This window comes from Chinchilla lanigera, unplaced genomic scaffold, assembly GCF_000276665.1.
Source record: "Chinchilla lanigera isolate Chin_1 unplaced genomic scaffold, ChiLan1.0 scaffold00029, whole genome shotgun sequence".
Lineage (NCBI taxonomy): Eukaryota > Metazoa > Chordata > Mammalia > Rodentia > Chinchillidae > Chinchilla > Chinchilla lanigera.
Window position 1 is genome coordinate 7136696 of NW_004955430.1, and position 24537 is coordinate 7161232.

At 34.5% G+C, this 24537-nt stretch overlaps 1 protein-coding gene across 4 annotated transcripts in view; it reads right to left on the reverse strand.

The window, feature by feature from the left end:
• Window positions 1–24537, reverse strand: part of Dnah12 (dynein, axonemal, heavy chain 12) — a 233858-nt gene that overhangs the window by 97626 nt on the left and 111695 nt on the right. For all 4 annotated transcript variants that reach the window (XM_013515596.1, XM_013515597.1, XM_013515598.1 and 1 more), the window contains exons 31-40: window positions 23239–23422; window positions 22966–23106; window positions 20427–20510; window positions 19673–19861; window positions 16438–16557; window positions 14519–14707; window positions 12677–12828; window positions 10020–10158; window positions 8695–8861; window positions 5057–5312 (exon numbers count right to left, since the gene is read on the reverse strand). In XM_013515596.1, coding sequence (XP_013371050.1) covers window positions 5057–5312; window positions 8695–8861; window positions 10020–10158; window positions 12677–12828; window positions 14519–14707; window positions 16438–16557; window positions 19673–19861; window positions 20427–20510; window positions 22966–23106; window positions 23239–23422 — 1621 coding nt within the window. The remainder of the gene's footprint in view (window positions 1–5056; window positions 5313–8694; window positions 8862–10019; window positions 10159–12676; window positions 12829–14518; window positions 14708–16437; window positions 16558–19672; window positions 19862–20426; window positions 20511–22965; window positions 23107–23238; window positions 23423–24537) is intronic.

The following is a 24537-nucleotide window of genomic DNA, read 5'->3' on the forward strand; positions in this document are numbered from 1 at the left end:
TGAAATGCTTATAACTAGCAAAGTTATAACAAATATGTAATATAAGAAAGATTTTGTTTATCCTATCAGATTATATCAGCTTGGTAAAATGTATAGTAGTAAGCTTAGTATGACATGTAGGTTTAGTTTGGTCTATAGCACCCAACCAGACTTTTGGAAGTTGAGGAAATTTAATATTCCCTCAATTTGGATCCCATCCAAGTCTATTTCATTTCCAAGTTGTTTTATTTTGCAGTTGTTTTATTTAATGATGATGTAAGGGCAAGCAGTTAAAAATTGCAGTAGAAAGTAAAATTAGGTAACTCATCCTGAAATGGATGAAATAATTTTCTGTTGACTACCATTAACTTGAAAGCAATTGGGGATACATCTGTTAGCTTACTCCTTTCTACTGGAGGAAGCACTGTTAAAGTCACTGGCATTCTGTCTAAGAATCTCCTAACGGGTCTAAACAGCTGCAGAAGCTCGTCGTCAGAAGGCTGACGTTTATGATAGTCTAAGAAGACTTTTTGGGCAATGGGGAACATCATGAACTGTGTGGTAACAAGAAGTCAAGACCAAGTGCTCCAGGACCTTTGGGTTTGTTGCATATGCCCTTCTGGAAGAGGTGGTTGCAGTCATGATGGTAAGGCCACACAAGCTGAGTGGCAGACCTATGGAACCAAAGTGAGGAGTCTCAGGAGAAAATTATCCAAAAGCAGGTTTCCTCTTAACTGTGAAAATTCTTTTTGGTGGCATTATAGAAGATTAAAGAACATCACCTATGAGATTATTTTGAACAATATGGAGAAATTGAAGTCACTGAAATCATGACTAACTGAGGCAGAGAGAAGAAGAGGGGCTTTGCTTTTGTAGTCCTTGACAATCCTGACTCTATGGATAAGACTGTCATTCAGAAATAACCATACTATTAATGGGCATAATTGTGGAGTAAGGAAAGCCCTACTGAAGTAGGAGATGACTAGTGCTTCTCTACCCAAAGAGGTCGAAGTACTTCTGGAAACTTTGTTGGCAGTCAGATAGCTGGTTTTGTGGCAATGACAATTTTGGTTGTGGAGAAAACAGTGGTTGAGGTGGCTTTGGTGGCAGCTATGGTAGTGATGAATGTGGTGGTGGTGGGAGTGCCTACAGTGGATTTGGTGCTAATGGAAGCAATTTTGAAAATGTTGCAAGCAAGACTGATTTTGACAAATATAATAATCAGTCTTCAAATTTTGGACCCACTTTGGAAGAGGATGCTCTGGCCCCTATGAAGTGGAGACTCAAGGTAGCTATGGCAGTTCCAACAACAGCAGTAGCTATGGCAGTTGCTAAAGGTTTCAACTATGGCCAGTAAACAAATCTCAACAGAAGAGAGTGAGAAAGTGATAGAGGAGCCACAGGTTACAACAGATTTATCATCTCAGTCAAGAACAATAGCAGCCGGGCCTGGCAGCTACAGAGACAACATATTTTTTTAAAAAAAATAATCATATGTATGAGGAAAAAAAAGATAAAAATCTAGGCACTGTATTTGTGATTAATTGTATAACAGGTTATTTTAGTTTCTGTTCCATGGAAAGTGTAAATCATTCTAACAAAGAATTTTAATGTAGAGCTTTTTTTGCACCTATGCTGTTGGTTGCTAAATAAAAAAGTCTGATTGTGATGCAGAATAAATGTATCTTTTAAAAAATGTGCTGCAAAAAGAAAAAATAGAAGGAAAAAAGGGAAACAAAGCTTTTGTGAATGAGGGGAAGAGGGGTTGAAGGGAGGGGCAAGGAATGGAAAAAACAATCAAAATATAACATGTACAGGTACAAACCTCCTATGATGAATCTTATCATTATGTATATCTGAAACGTACCAATAAAATTAATTTAAAAATTCAAATGTACTGTATAAAGTTAGTGTATTCTGAAGTAATTTTGATTAAAAAAAAAAGTCTTCAGCAGTGTGTAGTTAGAAGTCCTTCAGATTAATGCCACATTTGATTTGAAATTTTTAAAATTTTAAAAATTAAAATCTGTAGGCAAAAACTTTTTTTAAACAGAATCTTTGTTACACAGGAATAATACCATGAATCAACAACTGGGATTACATCAACTTAGAAAACTTCTGTACAGCAAGGAAAACCATCAACAGAGGGAAGAGAAAACCTACAGAATGAGAGAAAATTCTACCCCTCAAAGGACTAATATCTAGAATATATAAAGAACTCCCCAAAGTTAGCCCTTTCCAAATTAAAAGATCCAATCAAAGAATGGACATCTGAAATTAATAAATACTTCTCAGATGAAGAAGTATAAACAGTCAGTAAATATGTTTTAAAAAGTTCAACATTACTGGTCATCCTAGAAATGCAAATTAAAACAATATTGACAGCCAGGCATGGTGGTGCACTCCTGTAATCCCAGCACTCGGGAGGCTGAGGCAGGAGGATTGCTGTGAGTTTGAGGCCAGCCTGGTATATATAGTGAGTTCAAAGCCAGCCTGAACTACATAGGGAGACCCTTTCTCAAAAAATGAAACAAAACAACAACAACAAAAAGAACACAGATTTTTTTTCAGAAAGAATGGCTATCATCAAGCAATGAACCAATAACAAATAGAGAAGCTTCAGAGGAGAAAATGAACCCTTCCTCAGTACTGATGGGAATGTAAACTGCTACAACCACTATGGAAATCCATAGGAGATTCCTCAAAAAGCTAAAAATAGAAATTCCATTTGACCCAGCTGTTCCTTCTCTAGATGTCTTCCCAAAAGACTTACAGGAAAATACTTCTTTCCAAGTGCAACAGTTTACCTTGTAGATGCTAACATTTTATACCATCAATATTTAATGCAAGAAACACAGCCTACTGTTAAGAAACCTTATTTATATATGAGTTATAAAAATATTTGGTGGTTTGAATCAATAATATTGTCCAAAGTAACATTAAGTGAAATTAAAATCATTTTGTATTTAAAAAAAATATATTACAGTGCATAAACATGTTTACAAAGCACAATTCATAATAGCTAAATCGTGGAGGCAGCCTATATGCCCATCAGTGGATGAATGGATAAATAAACTTGTATTTATACACAGTGGAATATAACTCTGCCATAAAGAAGGATAAACTTGAGTCATTTTATGAAAATGGATGGACCTTGTGATCATAACATTAAATGAAGTAAATCAGACAAGTTTAAACACTGAATGTTTTTTTTCTATATGAAAAACTCATTATATAAATAAGGTTAAAAATAAAAGACAAACAACAGAAAATTGTAATTATAATCCAGCATGGATGATATATCTAAAAGTATAGCCTGATTTGTTTTGATTGCTTGATGTGTTTTATATGCTTTTTGGCTTGTTAATCCAGCTGTTATCTTTATTATGATTTTTAACTTTATAAGATTTTATAAGATAAATAAGTGAATCTGATGCTGGCAAAGAAGGGGGAAGGGTGGAGGAGAAGATGAATAAAAGAACTGAGATGTGTTGTGCACAGGTGCTGATTCCTCACAATGAACATATTCATTATCTGTTGCAAGCATATGCTAATAACAGTCTTTAAAAATGACTTTGGCACATCCTATACAATATCTAAATTGAATAACGGTACCAGGTAAAATGATAGATGTGAATGAAGCATGTCAGTTATTCATTATCATCTGTGATCAATAAATGATTTAAATTCTCTTGGAAAGAAATCAATTTATTCCTTTCTTTCCCTTTTCTCTCTTATGCTCTCTGTCCCCCTCTTCTTCCATCTTAATTGGCATAATATGGAAATGAAGCATATTTTAACTATATACTAAATCCATCAAATGACAGTTAATATTCTTTTTGAGGAGGATAAATTAAATCTTTTGCAACATAGCCTGATAAGTAGATAAATAAATAATGTGTGTATGTGTTCTACAATTCATCCTGTCCCAAACTCTGCATATGAAAGGTGTCTGATGCTTCAAAGAATGGGGATGGAAAAGTCCTTTCTGCATCCCATTCTAGCTGATCAACTCCCCCACCTTTGCAAGAGATACCTGAAATAGAAATAGATTTTATAAACAGATGTACTTTTCTATATCAGAATAAATATGCTACCTCTTAGCTCATAGTTTCTCAAATACTACAAATTTTCCACCAAAACAAAGGGAGAACCTTAAAAAGATAAAACATCTGTGGAAACTGATGCAGTGATTTCTAGGGAGCCTTTTGCTTCCTGTTCCAGTCTCATCACAAAGTGAACTCCACTTACCAAGCTTCCAGAAAGCTTACTTTGGTGAGGTTATCACCAGCTTACCTTTAAATGCATTTTTTCCTTTTACCATTAGATATGAGGCTGGCTCTAGCCTCTGAGCAAGGGCAAACTAACACTCTGAACAAGTTAATGCCACAAGGGCAGTCTTGTTTTCTGCTCCTACCTTTCTTATTTTTTCACTATTCCTTCTAACTTATGTGGTTTGACTTGTAAAAGTAATATATTTTTAAGATGCTTAAGAATGTGAAGAAAAAAAAGAAAGTTAATAAATATCATAGTAGGAACCTGACAATGAGGGTAATACCCTCATAGAGTATCACGTGGTAGATACTTATACTAGATGAATTCCCTATAACAATCTTGTGAAATAAGTATTACATTCCATTTTAGTAATTAAAAAACTGGCCTATAAAAGGTCAAATCACTAGGTCCTATAGTTAGAAAATAGCAGTCAAGGTTCAACCCCAGTTAGGCTAATATCAAAGCTTGCAATCTTCCTATTCCTAAATCTTCTGAAGAACTTCACTGACAATGAAGGCCAAAGTAGATGGCAGGGTGGAAAAATGGTTTTTAAAAGGGATGGGAAAAAAGATGAAAATAGACCTTTTGTGCATGTGAAGGGAACCAAGAATTGGAAGGAGCAGAGATGGAGGTAGGAGATAAAAGAAAAAAGAATTGAGATGTATTATGTACATGTACCAACTCCCCATGATAATTCTAATCATTATGTCCTGCAAACACATACTAATAAAAACATTTTTTAAAGGGGAAAGTGAAGGTAACTTATAAAGCCAAAACATTTTACAATGCATTATTTGCTTACCTCCATTGTCCCACTGACTATCTGGTTCCCAACTGAAAAATACTCTGGAGGAAATAAATGAATTTTAAAGTAAAATGCCACAATTGATGAGAAGATCCGGACCATAGTTTCATCACTAAAAGTATTAATAGTGCAAAGGTTGAAATGACGAATAAAACGAGGGGTGACTGGATTTCTTCCACCACCTGGAGGGCCCATCGCAGCAATCAGTTGTATATCAATCAGTGTGATTTTACTTGTATCCTTAAGGTCATACCTTGAAACCATACAAAAAAATTTAAATAATCTGTTATACAGAAAATAAGATGGAATGAAATATAGATATCCCTAGAAACATAACTTTCATGTAGTTTCTGTGAAAGGAATAACTTTAGGTAATGTTTCAAGTGAATTTTTAAATTTCAAATAGAATACTATTTCTCCCTTTTGTGACACTAATTCTATTGCCCAGATTCTGTGTGTGTAGAATATCCCTTCCTCTTGCCCTTCTTTTGCTTTTGTCCTATTCTTCTTCCCAATTTGTCCACTTTTCCTTCTCTTTCTCCAAATGCAGAAAAGCATGGATGAATGCTTCTATGACCTGCTTATAGCTGGATATAGGTAGGGTGATCATATGTTCCATTTTACTTAAGACAATCTGCTTTGTGCTTGCTGTAAGAAAAATACCTTATTCTCAGTTTGAACAACAAAATATACAGTCACCCTCATTATGGCCAAGTCCTGATTTTATTTTTCTCACCTCAAACCTAATCTCCAGAGTGCACTGGGTGTTTAAATAGCACCTTTGTTATACAGAAAGAGACTCATTACAGAATAACAAAGATTCAAACTTTTAATCAGAAATGTGTATCTGACACAATTTAGTTGGAACTACTCAGAGTAAAAAGGTGACTATATTCAACAGGCCATTAAGTCCTTTAATGCTGAAATTCTTTGACTAAAAAGGGTGTGCTGGCTCCTAGGTCCAGCAAAGATAGTCTTTCAACAAATAAAATGGAGCTGGGAAAATGGGTAATAAATAAGCAAAGAAAAAAAATCAGACAGACTTTACACTCTTTACAACAACTCATCCAAAGTGGATCACAGACCTAAATATTAAGTGCAAAACACAAACTTATGCGATACAACATATTATATGCAAAAGTCATAGAGTATAACATAGAAGGAAATCTAGATCACTTTGGGTATGACACTGACTTTTTAAGATACATCGTCAAAGGTATGATGTGCAAAAGAAATAACAGAGAAGCTGCACTTCATTAATATTAAAACTTCTGCTCTTTGAAAGGCAACGTCAAGAGAATGAGAAGACAAACCACAGACTGGGAGAATATTTTGTAAGAGACATATAAGACAAATGACAAAGAGCTGGCATCCAAAAGTACAAATAACTCTTAAAACTGAACAATAAGAAAGCAAACAATCTGCTTAAAAAATAAGCCAAGGACCCTAATAGACATCTCACGAAAGAAGAGATACACTTGACAAATAAATATATAAAAGGATGTTCCATAGCATATGTAATCAGGAAAATGCAAATTAAAGTACCAACAATATAGCACCACACACCTATTAGAATGACCAAACTTCGGAATGCTGACCACACCAAGTAGTATAAAGGTCATGAAGCAACACTCACTCTCATTCATTCCTGATGGGAGTGCAAGCTACTTTGGAAGACTGTTTAACAATTTCTTATAAAACTAAACATATTCTAACCATATGAGCTCATAATTGTGCTTCTTGGTATTTACCCAAAGGAGTTTAAAACTTGTGTCCACACACACCTGCACACAAATGTTTACAGCAGCTTTATTCATAATTTCCAAAGTCTGGAACCAACCAAGATGTCCTTTAGCAGGGGAATGGTTTAATAAACTGTCATACATCTAGACAAGGAATTACTATTCAGCACTAAAAATAAATGAGCTGTCAAGTCATAAGAAGATATAGAGGAAGCTTAAATGCATCGTACTAAATGAAGGAAGACCATCTGGGGCTGGGGATATAGCTCAGGGGCACAAGCACCTGCCTGTCAAGTGCAAGGTCCTGAGTTCAAGTCCCAGTACAAAATAAAAGAAAGAAACAAACAAACAAAAGAAAAAAAGGAAGGAAGGAAGGAAGGAAGGGAGGAAGGAAGGAAGGAAAGGAGGAAGGAAGGGAGGGAGGGAGGAAGGAAGGAAGGAAGGAAGGAAGGGAAGAAGGAAGGAAGGAAGACCACCTGGAAAGGCTATATGCTATATGATTCCAACTACAGTTTGGATCTGGACTATCCCCCCAAGCCCTACAGATTAAAGGTTTGGCTCCACCTTGGCACTATTGTGAAGTGGTAGAAACTTAAAGAGGTGGCACCTAGTGGGCGGTTTTAGGTCATTTGGGAATGCCCTCTAAGGGGACTGTGGGACCCTAGTTTCTTCCTCTCTTTTGCTTCCCAGCCATGAGACAAGTGATTTTGCTCCCTATGTGTTCCCTGTCATGATCTTCTGCCTCTCCACCATTCTTTCTTCTTTTTAATGGTGGCAAAGTTTCACACTTGTTAAAGGTAGAAGAAAATGCAGAAAGGCAGGGGAAGAAATAAGCTCTGCAAAGCGAGTCTGGGCTGAGTAAAAGGAAATAAAAGTAAAAATACACCCTGCAACATAGGGTGGACTACCGTGAAGAGGCACGACAGTGTGCCTCTCTACAGTTCTAAAAGCAGCGGGCCCTACTGATTATGGGCTGGAATTTCAAAACTATGAACATAAAATGTTTTTTCTTTATAAGTTGATTAGTTCAGGTATTTGTTAGACCCAGAGAAAGCTAATAAACAGTAAGACATTCTAGAAAAGGTGAAACTATGAAGATAATCAGAAGATCAGTGATTGCTAGAGTTTAGAAGGGGAAAAAGATAAGAGTATTTTAGCGCAGTGAAAATACACTGGATGATTTCATATTGATGGAGACATGACATTATACATTTTCCAAATGCAGAGGATGTACACCATGCAAAGCAAATCCTAGCGTAAACTACAGACTTCAGGTGACTATGATGTACCAGTGTAAGTTCATCAGTTGAAAAAATGTGCCACTCTGATAGACAATTTGAAAGTGGAAGAGGTTACAAATACATAGGGGCAGGGGATATACAGAAAATCTCTGTACCTCCTTCAATTTATTGTGTTCATAATAAATAAATAAATAAATAAACTCATTACAAAAATAATCTTTAACAAGAAAGCTACAGAGGTACCAGGGGTATATTTCAGAGGAAGAGCACTTGTCTGTCTTGTAGGAAGCTCTAGCTATGGTTCCCAGTAACACACACACACACACACACACACACACACACACACACACACACAGAACTGAATGCAGTGATGTGCACCTGTAGACCCAACTACTCCAAGGTGAAAGGATTGCTTCGGCACACAAGTTTGAGAACAGCCTTGTCATCACAGCCAGACCCCATCTCACACAACAAGCAAAATATAGAAAATCCTTTAGGAAATCTTTGTATGGAAAAATATAAGCAGTGAATTGTCCCTAAATATCTTCCCTAATATATCTTGGGAAATATATGTTTTGCTTTGAAATATTAAAATGTAAAACATGAGATATGACTTCAACATGACTTTTTAAGACTTCAGTTAAATATTTACCAATGTCCGCAGTCAAAAAACTGTCGTAATAATTCAATAGGAGGTTGAGCTCCATATTTCTCCAGTGCTGGCATGTTCATATCATCTATAAAAATTACACACTTCTTTCCCATAGGGGGTCCAAAAACTCCTTTGCGCCTTTTATCCAACCTGGCCATAATAATATTCTAAATTTTTAAAAAGAAAGAGTGACATATTTACTTATATTTATACTACAAATTTACTAGTCTTATTTTTGCTTATTTAAATAAGTATTAAGAAGAAAGATTATATTGTCAATATCCATGGGATTTTTTTTAATCAGTAGCAGCTATCATTTGCTTAATTTATTAATGCCTAATTAACATAAAAAGCCATGTTTAATGCTGGAAAAGAAAAGGAGTGTGACAGTCTTTGTAAGGAAAGAATGCAAAGCAGCATTATGTACATATTTATCCTTATTCATTCATATTGAAGGTGATAACTGAACTTCATACTCAACGTCATTCAAATAGCATTTATTGAAATCCTTCTAGGTGCCCAGAATTACTACACAGATATTCATATATTACATTACTATTCTACATACACACACATATATATATAATTCTACAGTATATAATTTTCTCATTGGATACCGCAACATTAACTTATTTAATACTTAAAAGCATTAATCTTTACAAATCTCAGCAACTTCTAACTGATATAAATGTGTGTTTTCTTGTACTTCTGATATTTTTGGAATTCACTTGTCCATTGCAAAAGCGAATATTGAAACTATTTTCATTCAAATAAAACTCTACAGTAAAAAAGCTCTAAATGTGTAAGATTTTGAAGTTAAAGGAATTCCTAGGCTTAAAACAATACAAATGGGTCAGGGGAGAATGAGTAGGCGTAAGCTAGGAAATGAATGGTAAACATGAAAATTAGAAAAGGGTTCATGAAATAGTTTCATCTTGTCATATCTAGAGGCAAAAAGTGAGAAATAGAGTTACATGGTTTCTGGTATAGAAAGATCCAGTGAGCAGCAAATGCTCCGATAGATCATATACGGACTCCAGGAAGGACAAATGAAAGTTCTCTCGTCCCTAACCCCAATGCTCTAGGGGTGTGTGTGTGTGTGTGGGGGTGTCTTTTAGGACCCCTTCTCCAGCTGAGAAATTAATCATTGCTTCATTTCAGGAAAAAAAAAGTGACAGAGCTCAATAACCCACTACTATGGTAAAAACATTGTCTTTAAATTCACAGATTTACACAGCTGCTCACTTAATACACAATTTTAAATATTTATCATATAAATAAATAAGTTCACAATTATTGACTCATGTTTCTGGCTTTCAACTAACCTGAACCTGATTGGCACTGGTCCGTGCAGAGAAATTAATATAAAAAGGAAAGTACTGGTCCTTTTCCAAGTGATTCATCAGCTTATCCTTCACATAGACTGATTTTCCTGTACCCGTTGGACCCACAAAAAGCAGTGGCCTTGATGAAAACAATGAGCAAGTTATTCAAAATGGAAAAAAGTCAGAATGCATTTTTATCAAAGGAATCTGGGGTTACTTGAAAACAAGTACTGATCAAATCATCTTTATATAGAAATTGTCATGTTTACCTACGGTTGTTATTTGATGAAAGACTTATAAAAGTAATGACTAGTACATATTTTTGCCTAATGTTGCAGCCTTCAGTAATAATTATTATTATTTTGAAAGTATTAACATCGCAATACACTAATAAAACAAGTAATATGCTTAGCTTTTCAAAAAAGAAAGTCAAAGTTTGTCTCCTATCAAAAAGATTTATTTGTACTTATTTTAGTTAGGGTACAGAGTAATACGCAATGGAATACTAAAGTGAAAGCAGTAAGATAAATTTAGAGTGTTTCATAGTTACCCTAAATTTTTGTGAGACTGGAATGACAGTGAATTCTAAAGCTAACGATTACTAAATGTAATAGCATTTTAAGTCAATTCAGTTACTAACTGAAATATTTGTAAAAAACAAACTAAGAAATTCTTCATTCAGTGGAGCCTCAGGCATGGCTTTCTCTCCTTGGTTGAAATTTACTAATTTTAAGGGGGACAAAATGATAGGAGTTTATGTTCACAAAACTCTAAGGAATACAAGTTTCAGAAAGTCCCATTAAAGAGAAAGAATTTTCATTCTGACTGGTAACCTGTCAGCACACAACACATAAAGACAAACAAAAGTTAGCACTAAGACTGAGGAGTAGTATTCCAGTGTAAAACGTTATCTAAGTGAGCCAAATGAGGCTGATCTATATATTTTTAGATTATCACTGAAGGATGAATGCTAAATTAAAGTTCTTTTAGAACTAGAAACAGATCACAGAATTCACTACATGAACCAGTCTAACACTCGCTTTTCAGAAAGCTATTTACTAAGATAACTTTAATTAACAAGATACTAAAAAAAAAATAAAATAAAACATTGTTCTGCAGGTCTACAAGTCAACTGAAGAAATTCTTAAAATTCAGAGAATCTAGACTGGGGATATAGCTCAGTTGTACAGTACCTGCCTGGCAAGCACAAGGTTGTGAATTCTAGTCCCAAACCAAAAAAAAAAAAAAAGAAAGAAAAATTCAGAGCATCTATGAACTTGAGTGATGAAAAAATTATATCTTCATTATTCTGTAAATAAAATGTAGCAGTTGTAACCACAATTTTTATAATGTCTCAAAAATATCACTCATATTCAATACTTCTTTAAAATAATTCAGGTCAGGAAAATAGCTCAGTGGCACGGCACCTGCCTAGTAAGTGCGAAGTCCTGAGTTTGATTCTCGGTTCAGAAAAAAAAATTATAGTCATCAATGCCCACGGCTAGATCTTATTAATATGGTTAATAAAGAAACATACATTACTATTATAACTCAAATGTCAATATTTTAAAGAATGTATTTCAATGTAAATGGTTACCTTTGTAATTACATACTTGTATTTATTCATTTAAAGGTATTTTTCTGATGAATGATTTTTGGAACAAAAGAACTATGTGCTTGGAATTTCCCAGAATTGGCAACTGCCTTGTCTTCCCAGGAAAAATTAATTTATTTGTTGATTGATTGATTGATTGATTGATTGCAACAGTGTCTCATGATGTTACCCAGGTTGGTCTGACCCTCCTATCCCAACCTCCCAAGTAGTTGGGATTACATGTGTGCACTACTGTGCCTGGTGAAAGAGTTTTTAACATTAGCCTCTAAAGTAAAATAATGCATCAAGAGATGCAAAATAGGGACGAAATAATTTTTCTTATAAGCTATTTGCCTGTTTTCTTTAAACAAGATAATAGCACCACAAAATGCAGTTAGAAACAAGTTCTTATTGAAAAATCATGACATTTATGAATCCTATGTAAACTTTTCTGGTTTAAAGTATTAAGATAAATGAAACCTAATGCTTTAAAAGAAAAATAACTAAAAGTGTTAAGAAAGTTGGTATGTAATGCCTACAGCACAGTTTGTTTCTGATCATTATTATATACTCCTTTTTAATGTCTTCTTCTGATTTAAAACTGAGTTTTAAATCTGACATTTATCTAAGTTATGAAATCCAGAACTGTCATAGGACATGTTAGAAAAAAAATCTAAGTATAATGGGAGAACGTGGATCATTGTCAGTTTGCTATCTCAGGAATATACTTAACCTTTAAACAGCGTGCATAGTTTTTTTATTTTAAAGAGAAAAATTGATCAGCCTAGAATGCATAGTTTTTAACCATAACGCTGCAAATGACTTTCACTCTACTGTTGTGAGGTGACTTGCAAGGCAACAAAGTGTATCGGCAAGATCTTTGGAGTAGGCAATAGGAAACCTGGATTCTAGGTTTATCGTTAACAATGCATGTCACCTTGGACGTGTCACTCAGTCTCCCCAGGTTGCTGGATGACCTCAAAGTTTACTTTAAAAATTGCTATAATCCTACTAGAATGGCACCATTACATTCAAAATGTATGTTTATGGTAGAGTTCCTTACTTTGCAGAGGTAATATTCAAATCCATTAGAAATGTATATCTAATTGTATCCATTGTAGGGACTATGATATCTTGGATATTGACATGTTTATCTTCTAAAGTAGTACTTTTAATTAACTCATTCCAATGGAGCCAGCGACCTCGGTTTTTCAACTACAAAAGAATATGAAAGTGTTATAACTATGTACTTGCACATCTTAGAGGTTCTTTTCAATACTTATATTGTTTCCTTTTAAAATATTTAGTCTTTTTGTCCTTTGACAATGAAATATTAACGCATATAAAGGAATGTAAGTAATATCTGTAAGTCATAAAGCAAATTAATAAGGTTAACATCCATAAATTTACCACCCAACTTAAGAAATACCAATTTTTTGGATTTTCCTTTGTAAACAATAATCTAAAAAATTTAATGACATTTTGTCACAAATTCAACATATCTACAACTTCAAATATGTTTGCCTTTATACTTCTCTTTATACTCCAGTCTTCCCAAGATGCCTTTCTCTTTATACTCCAGTCTTCCCAAGATGCCTTTAAGATGTCCTTTTGTATATATCAGGTATTTATGTATTTATTTATTTTTCTTTTTGCAGTACTAGGGATGGAACTCAGGACCTTATGCTTGCCAGGCAGGTGCTTGTACCACTGAGCTACATCCCTAGCCCTATCAGGTATTTATTTAAGAGTCACTCTAATGTACCTTGTTATAATTTACTGGACTTTGATTTCATAATTTACAGTAAACAATAATCTAGCCAAAAACAAATTATCACATGAACTCTCTCTGTATTGTTTTCTAAAATTATCCTCTGGCATTTTGATCTAGGCTGACATTCAACCAGGACATACATCACGGTGTGCTAAGTGTTACAATATTGAAATTCTTCTAAACCACTGGTTGAAATGAGTTGCTGTCCTGACACACCTTGACTGCCTTCCAATCTGCATCACCCCTAAACATTAAATTCTTCTCCAGATTGTCCTTCCCTCTCCCCGGAGATCCTCGGCCTCCTACTACCAAGTAATAAAAGGGTAAGTACATGGCTAGGTAACTTAAATGTATGACCTTGCTTCAGGGCTGTGGCTGGCTCTAAGAATCTTTTTCTATTTTCTAGCAATTTCTATATATCTATGGTATGTATTTGAATGGTGGTCATTTTGCAAGGTTAGGTAAAAATGTCTTTACTACTACATATTTTTTAAGTTTTAGTTTTATTTTTATCAAAGTTATATATACACATATTTTAGAGTGAAAAGTTTTACAAGATTAAGAAAAACAGCAATTCCATACTCCCACATTCTCCTCCTTTGTGGCTACTACCTTTGCTTCTTTAAACTATGCATTTTGGTACTTACTTCAACTCTTAAAGAATATGCTTATGTTTTCACCTCTTGATTTTTTACTTTTAGAGATCACTTTATTGGCTTCTTAGTACAATGAATGGAGATGAAATTCTCTTTTTTAGTCATATTCTTAAAGCTCTGTGTTAGCATGGTTTTAGGGAAAGAGTCCTGCACTGTTTAGTCAGCAGAACCAGGCTCAAATCTGGCTCTGCTAGGTACTCCCCCAAGTTTCCATAATGTAGGCAAAACTATAACTGAGAATCTATTCAGATCTTAGATGCTGTGAAATAAAATTTGTATAAATAAAATGATTATTTAAATACGTGTTGGTTAAAACTATTCTACCAATTATTTTATAAAGTAGATAAACAGAACTATTAATAAAGCAAGTTGATCTACGCTGCCACAAGTTATAGTGAAGAAGTATAGACAAAGGACTGAAAAATACAACTCGAGAGTCAAAACATCTTGTGATAACAAGCACTTCATGTCGTACCTCATACATATAGTCATAGACCAGGCCTTTCTCATCGAAGTGGCATTCCCATTTACCCACACAGGCCGGTACTGGATTTTCTTCATCTTTCCCCAGTATGGTCAATCGTATGAAAGTATCAAAAGCAAGACGACCATCGGTATCACAACTTCCCCCAATGGACCAAATTAAAGAGAATATAAAGCAAGCCTGTTGGTTGAAAAAAATTTGATTTAAGGTACGTTTAATGAAATGTAAAGAAAAATTTAACTAAAATTTAATATATTAAGACCTGTTCATATAGAGTCGTTTTTCTGACAATATCTTTCAGAATTTTAAATGTCCATATAACAAATGATCTAAAAATATCACTTTTAGTTTATGCTCAATTGTATTTCCACCTGTGAAAATGATAAATGTTCAAGAATGTTCACTGCAGCATTCTTTGCAATAGTCAAAGATCAGGAGCAACCCAAATGTTCTTCAGTAGGGGTTCTGCTTACTTAGATTATGCTATACACTCTGACAGCTGTTGTAAAACAAGGTAACTCTATACGTACTGATATGGTACAATCTCCAAAACATATTGTGAGTAAGAATGCAAATTAGCACACATAGTATGTTAAGATATATAAAAATGTATACATATAAAAAGTACATAAAAAGTAAAATACCTTGAGAAGGTTGCATGGGGCCCTAAAAATAACTGCCTTAAGGGGGGCAGGAGACCAGTATAGATGAAAAACCTACTTTTGGCTTTAGAATTTTACTTCAGGGACATGCACTATGAGGCTGAAAAAAAAAATCAAATACATTTTAAGAGAAAATTTTCATCCCATGTAAGTCTTTAGAAGTGATTCTCGACCGTTTGAAAGGCTGGGAGTTTGGGTTTGCTGAAAAAGCAAACTATTTTCAAGCAATATAAATATATTTGTATATATTCCTGGGATACTTCTTTAATTTGTAAAAGTAATGATAATAGGTATGAAGGAATATTGAGAACTGCCTGTGAAAGACAGTTCCAAACCAGGGAGAAAAAAAGTTATGCTTCAAACATGTCTGTTTGACTTCCTCTAAGGTGGAAGAAGGCAAAGGGAGTGGAAAGAAAGAAGTTACGTTAGGTTAGCAGCATACCACCGTGGAATGTGAGATCTCTGAGGAAAAAGATTTTCTTTGGCAACAAGATGAGGGGGAAATAATGGAAGAGAACTGCTACTGCCACAGAGTAGAAGAGACAAGCAGAGCGGAAAACTTCAAGGCATTAAGAATGAGGTGGCAGATAGGAAAGAGGTACAGACAGAGAAAAAGGTCCAAAAACAAAATAAGACAAAAAACTCTTTCCTTTGGCTCCCTTTGATAATTTCTGCTCACTATTCCCAGAGTCTCTTATCTTCTTCACCTCTGGACTTTAGCCAACCAGGACTAGTGACATCTGCAAGGATTGTGCTTGCAACATTCTACCTAGCTGGTTGTATAGCTAGTTTCAATGCTGCCTACAGGCTGATTTAACATTAAGACAAAATCAATTCACCTAATGTCAAAATTAAATCACTTTAAGTGTTTATCACACTATGATCTATTATACATAAAGAGGTAGTTTTTGTTCACGACATATTTTACTTTCTTTAAAGTTTTTTTTTAGCATCAGAATACCAAATCAGTGGCTGGGGGTTTAGCTCAGTGGCACAGCGCCTGCCTGGCAAGCGCAAGGTCGTGAGTTTGATTCTCAGTACCAGAAAAAAAACAAACAAAAAAAAACCCAAAAAAACCCCCAAAAAACAGAATACCAAATCAAACCAACTTTAGTGTCTTCAGTTATTCTTTCAATGATCACCAAAAAAACTTCTCGGATGCCATAAACATCTTTCTGAATACAAATATTATTTTCCAGAAGTGTATTTTATATTGTATTTTACACCCACATTAAGTGTAAAACTAACCATAATCCAAACACGAATGTGCTTGCTAGTAGGATCATTTTCTACCACATTACAGAGCAGTACTTCAAAAAGGCGTGTGAGAGATACAACCACATTACTATTACTTGTAGGAAACAGTTCCTGCAAAATGAAAAGAATGAGGTATTTTAATTAACTTTCATCTTATTTAAAGAATAAAAAAAGGGAAATAATGTATTTAAAAAACAGATAAGGGAGACGAATGTAGTGGTGCACAACTGTAACTGCAGTACTAGGGAGGCTGAGGCAGGAGGACCACAGTGAGTTCAATACTATCCTGGGTTAGGGGTTGGGGATGTAGTTCAGTGGCACAGCACCTGCCTGGCAAGCATGAGGCTCTGAGTTCAATTCCCAGTACCCATCCCCTAAAAAAGAGCAACATGAGCTACACAGTAAAAGTTCAAGGCCAGACTGAACTAGGTAGTGACACCCAACAAAAACTAAAAAATTTTTTTTAAAGTTTATATAATATTTGGGCCAGGGATATAGCTCAGTGGCACAGTGCCTGCCTGGCAAGTGTGAGGTTCTGAGTTCAATTCCCAGTACCAAAAAAAGTTTATAGCATTTGGACCACTGTGTTCTTTCTTGTATGGTGGTCCACCCTCACACTGTAGGGTGTACTTCTACTTTTACTTGGCCTAAACTTGCTCTACAGAGTCTGTTTCTTTTCCTACCTTTAATAAAACTTTGCTACCATTTAAAAAGTTTATAACATTAAACTTGAAAGAATTTAAATTGCAGGCATGATAAAAATTTTTCTCAAATATTTTATTTTGGCCATTATTGTCCATAACATATTATTATTCCAAATGAAAAGTAGCAACTGTAAACAAATAAACAATGCCCTAAGGATACAAAAAAATGAAGCCTTTTGTAGCTATTTATTCATTTATTTATTCAACAAATATTTATGAAAGACATATATATCTATATACCTGTAGACCAAGTTAGGAGATACAGAAATAAAGACATGATCCCTGAAAACCAGCCATAGTAAAACTAAGTAGACAAAAATAATATGGTCCAATACTAATTATGTGACAGAGGAAATCTCAGGGTAGGAGGAGCACAGACTCAGGGAGATGGGAAAGGGATGAACAAAAACAGGTTCCCAGAGGAAGCAATACAGAGTCTGCCAAAATAACGTAAGCACACTTCAGGAAAGGGAAAATAGTATGAAATTTCTTCAGCTGATGGTGTCATCCTGGTACAGGGGACGCTAGAGGATGCTGTATGTTGCAGAAAACCTACTACTCTTCCCCCTTTCACCCGTCCTAGTTCCTTTTGCCTTTTGAACAATTTCTTCCCATTTCACAGTATCTATTATATATTTTAGACCTTCTTTACTCTTCCAGTTTTTCATACCAGGGAGACATATATTTAAAAAAAAAAAGAAATCCTATTACACTGCCAGCCCTTAGATAAGAAATTGAAAATACATGTGCCCCAATCTCAATAACCAAGGTTACCCAAGCAGCAGCTCACCATACTCATAAATGTCTGGAAGCTAATGGTCACCACTTAGAGCGCCTCTTGTAACTACAGAGGCCAAAGGTAACTTCTGTTAATCTCAGGATGTCTCAGTAAATTTAGTATTAAAATATTTATACAAGTTTTTCTCTTCCTGAAGTGTGTGCAGATTTTCTTGGAGGACTTTGTAGTTGAGCTGAATTTGCAAGGAAGAATGTAAGTTAGATAGGTAAAGAAGAGAAAAATGTTCAAAGCAGGAAAACTACACAAGGCAGGAAATGAAGATATAAGAAGGAACAAATTATTAAAGAGATTCTGTAGGATATAAAAATGGGGTGTGAAGGAGGAAGGGTAAAACATAAGCCTTGAGAAGCAGGTGAGGGTCAGATCTCAAGAGGCATTACAGGCTGTATTAAGGAGTTTCATTATAAGAGGAAGAGGGTTCCAAGGAAGTGGTTTTTGGCTTAAGGTGAAGGTGTGTGTTTTAGAATCTTCATTCTAGTAGCAAGATGTATGCTGGCCAGAGGAGCTTTACTGTATTGATTCAAGTAGGAAAGAATGAAGATCAGAACTGAGGCTACTATAATAGCGTAGGATGAGCCAATGGTTGAAGAAACAGCCCTGAAGAGAAAAAATAGAAACACTATGAAGGAAAGAAAATCAATAGCTCTTTGGAATTGACTGAATATTAAAAAATGTGAGAATTATAAAAAGAAAATCTTTCACTCATCTGGAAAGATGGGGACTATTGTGTACTACTTACAATGTATAGTATTAGAGCTTTAAAACTAAAAAAAACTACAAAAAATTTTGTGGGTTTATTCTATGAAGATACCGTATTAAATCTTCATAAAATGGGATTGTTCAATTTTACTTTTATGACTATTTTCTTATTCCTGAAATAATATTTAGGGTGAGAAATCTACTAGATATCTCTTTTCCCTCTGTATATCAGTATATTTATTTATTTATATGTAAGTATACATGTATGTGGTAGTGGTATACATGTGGTATACATGTGTGTGGTAGTGACATTTCAATAGTTGCCCTCAAAATGAAATTTCAGTGTCCCAACCCCGGGAATTTATGAACATAGTCTTATTGGAAAAAGGTTTTTGAAGATGTAATTAAGGATACTGAGATAAGGAGATCATTCTGGATTATCCAGCAGGCACTAAATCCAAGACCCCAGTGATTATAAGTGTCAGAGGGGGAGACAGAGTAGAAGGCCGTGTGAAGTTGGAAGAAGAGATTTGGAGGTAGAGTGGCCACAGCCAAGTGACCCCTGCAGCTACTAGTATACAGAAGAGGTCAGGAAAGACTCTCAGAGTTTCAGAGGACGCATAGCCCTGCCAACATCTTGATTTTAGATTTACAGCCTCCAAACCTGAGAGAATAAATTTCTATTGTTTTAAGCCATCCAGTTTGCAGTAATTTATGACAGCCTTAGGGAACTAACACAATATATAATATTCTTATAAAATACTAAATACACGTGTGAGCTTATAAAGTCATATGTTTTAAATATTTTTGAAAGGTAAAAAGCTTAAATATAATGGCTTGATGCAGATAGTTTAACTGGAATAAATTTACCTTCTAAGTCAGCTATCATTAAGCAATATAAAACAAACTAGGGATACTAAATTTTAAAGAGAAAACTAGTTTTAGTTATAATTGTGACTCTAAACTTGGTTAAGCTGAGTGGAAACTAAAGAAAATTGAGTAGGTTAGAGAACTACAGTGTTACCTTGCAGTTCTTCTTACGAAACTTTAAAGAAGGTGCTGTTAACCAGTCAAAAAGTCCACTCAGGAGAGCCTGGTGCTCTGGCTCACATAGAGGTTCTTTCAGTGAATTCAACCATGAAGACACAAGTGGCTCCCATCCTAACTGTGACGGCTCCAAATAAATCATGCCACAACGGCTTACAGTGGCCGGCTAGAGAAAAAAGACAAGCTTTGTTTACCCTCACTTGCATTTATACCTGTGGTACCTAGCAATTACCAACTATGTCTTAGCACGACTTGTGTAGTTCTTCATGATATGGCTTCTGTCTACCTCTGCAGCCTCAAATGCACTAGATCTTCCCCACACAGAAAACTATTTTTAGTTCTGTTCCTCAGGCATTTAATGGCTCTGTCTTTCTTTATACATCAGCTTGTCCTGATTTGGAATGCTCAGGCCCAACCAATCTCCCTGGAGAAATCTTATATCTTCTTCAAAACAAAATAAAATACCTTCCATGGCCCTCCTCTCTTTATTCCCCTTCTGGATGTTCAATCAGGCCTTACTCTAGAGCACTTACATGTAACTATATACTGGGATTTATTAGCATGCTTCTCATCCTTCCTAAGCTTATACTGTGTCTGGTTCATCTTTGCATTCCCAGTTCCAAACCCATTTTGTGACACATAATAAAAGCTACTTTTGACTAAATTAACAAATGAACAAGTGAACAATGGAAAAACACATAATCCACTATTGCATTAAATTATGAACTTACTGAGGCTTGGGAAAGGTCCATTGCTTCAAAGATAAGACTCATTTGAGGGGACATTTGAATGATTTCTCCACTCATAAGGCAAAGCTAAAGGCAATCATTTTTGAAACATTAAAAAATATTTTAAATTTTTCATGAAAGTTTATTTTACTTATAATAAAAAGTATCTTCTGTGATATAATAGAGTAGTTGTATCTACTTTAATCTAAAAACACTTCTTTTTAAAAGAATTAAAATGTGTTGTGTACATGTACCAACTCCCTACAATGAATGTATTCATTATACACTGCAAACATGTACATAATAAAAAAACTTTAAAACACTTCTTTTATCAAGGATGTCAAAAACTGAATTTATCAGCTGCTTCCTTTCTCTCAAATTTTTATCTTGTCCATTATTACTAAAACCATTTTATCTTCTCCTATATCTTGTACTTTTGAAGTTATCATTAGCTTTTAATAATGATTATTATTATTAACTTGATATACAAAATTAAGTTCACTGCTAAGTCTTCAAAATTCTTCCTCTATTTCTGTTCCCTCTGTGCTTCTACAACCCTCACTCTAGCCCCTGTATTAGCCCATCAATAATAATACTTAACAACTTTGTTAACACTTAATATCCTTAGATTCAGCTTCTCAGATGCAAAATAAATGAACATTGTAGAGCTGGACTGACCAATATGGTAGCCACTAGCATAGGTAGTTCTTTACATTTAATTTTAATGAAATTCAAAATTCAGTTCTTCAATTTCACTAAGGTACACTTCAAATGTTTAAGAGTTACACGTGAACATTGGCTATCTTATTAGACGGTGCAAATATTTCCAGCATTGCAGAAAGCTCGATTGGATAATGTGGGTCTAGAATACCTTTAATCATCTACCAGATTATTTCAGGAAGTCTCTTAACTGCCATCAATTTGGAAGATGGAATCAGCATTTTCCTCACTTTACTATGTTGTTTCCAACTACTTCTATTCCACCATCAAGTACAAGCTGGTCCCCTTTGTTTTGTTTTTTAACCCTGTCCCCTTTGACAGCCTCCGCATTTGTGGTCACCCATCGGCACCCAAGGATTCTCCCTCATTAGTTAGTTTTCTCTTCTATAGCACTGGCCTGATCCAGTGCTCACGGAGATGAACCTCTCAACATAATAAACCGTCAGGTCCTTGACCGCCTTATTTTCACTTATTTTTCCTTACTCAACTCCAGCCATCCATTTCATGTATCTGTAAACTTCTCTCCTGAAACACTACATAATTCTGAAACACTAAATTCAAACATTTCAGTCTCTGCTTCTAGCTTCCAATCCATCTAGTTCTCCCACTCACTGTCACCTAATGCACTTGCTCTTCATTTTCATTAGGATTTTCACACCAGTGCTATTTTCATTTCCTTCATGAGAGGACTTCTGTTATGTGGTCGAATGTTTGTACTGTTCTCTTGGTTATGTATCTAAAGTCTTTATTTCCAGGCTTCCAACATCACCTACACTACATCCACACTGTTTAGGACAGCAGATACTACTTCACACAGGCAGACCTTGGTAGTATGAATAATAATTCCAGTACTTCTTTTCAATAAGGCCCTTGGAGTTACCCAGATGTGCTCTTATGTTTTTCTAGGCAGGCATCTTTCCCATTTTTCATAATGGCTAATTGAAACCACATACTTCCTCAAGTCTTCAAAGAACCAGGTCCTACCACTTCACAAAGAAAAGAGAGGTAATCATAGCATCTGTCTTTAAATTTCCACTATCGAATCTATATATCTGAATTTCCCTTTCATATTTCCCTCACAGCTAATATGAGACAATGCTTCTACTTGATCCTGAGCCTTAGATATCACTTCAACATCAATATCTCATTATACATTGATTTTTTTTAAAAATGGAAATCACTAAAGAATATGATTCCATTAACATGAAGGACCTGCAAGTCGTTTATCACATAAATCAGAACAGTGATTATCCCTGAGGGAGTATGTACAGATTGAGAAGATGCATGAGTAAACTTTATGGGAAATTTTATGCACCTTTATTTAGGTCATAGTTATGTTGAATGTACGTATACACTAAAAAAAAATCACAGTATCTATACTTAGAATTAGTTCATATTTTGATACTATCTATATTCTCTCTCAAATGAAATAAGTATTCGTAGGCCTTCATTTCCTAGTTCTTTTATTTCACACCTCCTAAGGTCATATATTACATATGAGTACTGAAGCATTCAATATTTTGAAAAGAAATGAGAGCTCTTTATTTTCCCTTAGAATATTTAAGTTTTATAAGATAGTATAAGACTGAAGGTACTTAACATTTGTTATTACTTAGACGATTACTTCCTGTTATAGTGGTTTTAATATAATACTTTAATTCTATGAAAAAAGATTACAGCACAGTTTTCATTAAAATGCTCACTTATAAACATATTTAATACATTGTTTATTTGAAATAGATAATCCTAGTTGATCAGCTGTTGAACATAAAATTGCTTAATCACATCTGAATCGGATCTGTTTTTTATCATGATGATTTACCTTTTTATTATCATCCAGTACTGTGTTCATACTCTCTATCCACAAAGTGTCAATAGGACCATCAAATACAACCCATTTTCGGTCAGGCGTTTCTGATAATGCAAATTCTCTAAAAGTGTTTGCCACAATACCATCAGTCCACTGAAGAAATAAAAGGAAGAAATGGAAAGTTGTGCTAAGTTGGATTTAGTAGAAAAAAACAAAAACATCTCCAATTTCTTGCTCTAATGTGCACTGTCAATAAGGGAGCTGAGAAGTTATATTGTAGATTACCTCATGAGACACTGGGTCAAACTGCCCAAAAAGTTGGCCCATAGTAATTGACTTGGGGTTTACAGTCCTGTAAATGACCTTTTCTTCCTCTCCATAGCCATATTCATTCATAAGAGTTAAAGTATCAGCCAGCACATGCAGAACTTTTGTCTTGGCAGCAAAAGGCTCTCCTACTAACATAAAACTATTGAAGAAGTAATGATACAATAAGATTCTAAAAAATAATGGCAAATTAATTATTTACACCAGTATATAAAATTTATCTTAAAGAGAATAAAAACAATAACAAAATAACAACAACATAGACAAAAACAAAACAACACAAAACAATAAAAATGATACAGGGTTTCAAAACAAAACGATAGGAATTAACAGCAGCTGTTATATTACATGTTGTTATCTTCAACGAAGCTGCTCATATTACCAGATGTAAGAATACAAGATTGATCAAACCATTAAAGAGAATAAAAAGTAATTTAAAAAATAGAAATGATACAGAGCTACACTAAACAGGATGGTAGGAATTCACCAATAGTTATATTGCTTAAATTTTTTTGATCAATTTTGCATACTTACATCTGGTAATCTGAACAACTAATTTTTTTTCTTTGGGGACTGGGAATTGAACTCAGGATCTTACACTTGCTAGGCAGGCACTTATGCTACTGAGCTATCTCCCCAGCTGAACAACTAATGTGAAGACAACAATATGCAGTATAATCAGTATATAAAATTTTACCCTGTGATAATTGCTATATATAATTTTTAAAATTCTATGATATTTTCTTGGACATGGCAAAAACATATAATTTCTAAATTGGTTAACTTTATATCAAATTTTCCACATTATTGTAATACAATTGTTTACAAAAGTGAATATAATAAAAAGTCTCTAAAATAAAATAACTTAGCCCATCCTTAATGATAGCTATTGATACCTAAAAGGGAGGAAGGTGTTCTTGGCATAATAAAAAAGACAATATATGTCACTATCTTGGTGGCAAATTAATAGATATCAGATGCTAAAAGATTGACAATTATTGCTATGGAATGATAAAATATTTAGATCCCTTTAGGTAACCTGGAAAACAACTATACATAATGAAATTAGAATTTTAGGGTAACTTTTTTAGGGTAACTCTTACTGGACAGGTAGTGTGAGAGAAGTAAACCTTTGTTGTATAAACTTCTGGGAGGTGAAAATCTCTTTGCTCTCTATCCTACCTAGTAAAGTTCATTTTTTTTTCTTTTTTGGTATACAAATTTTGTTGTTTTAAAAATTTAATTAAAGTAACATCA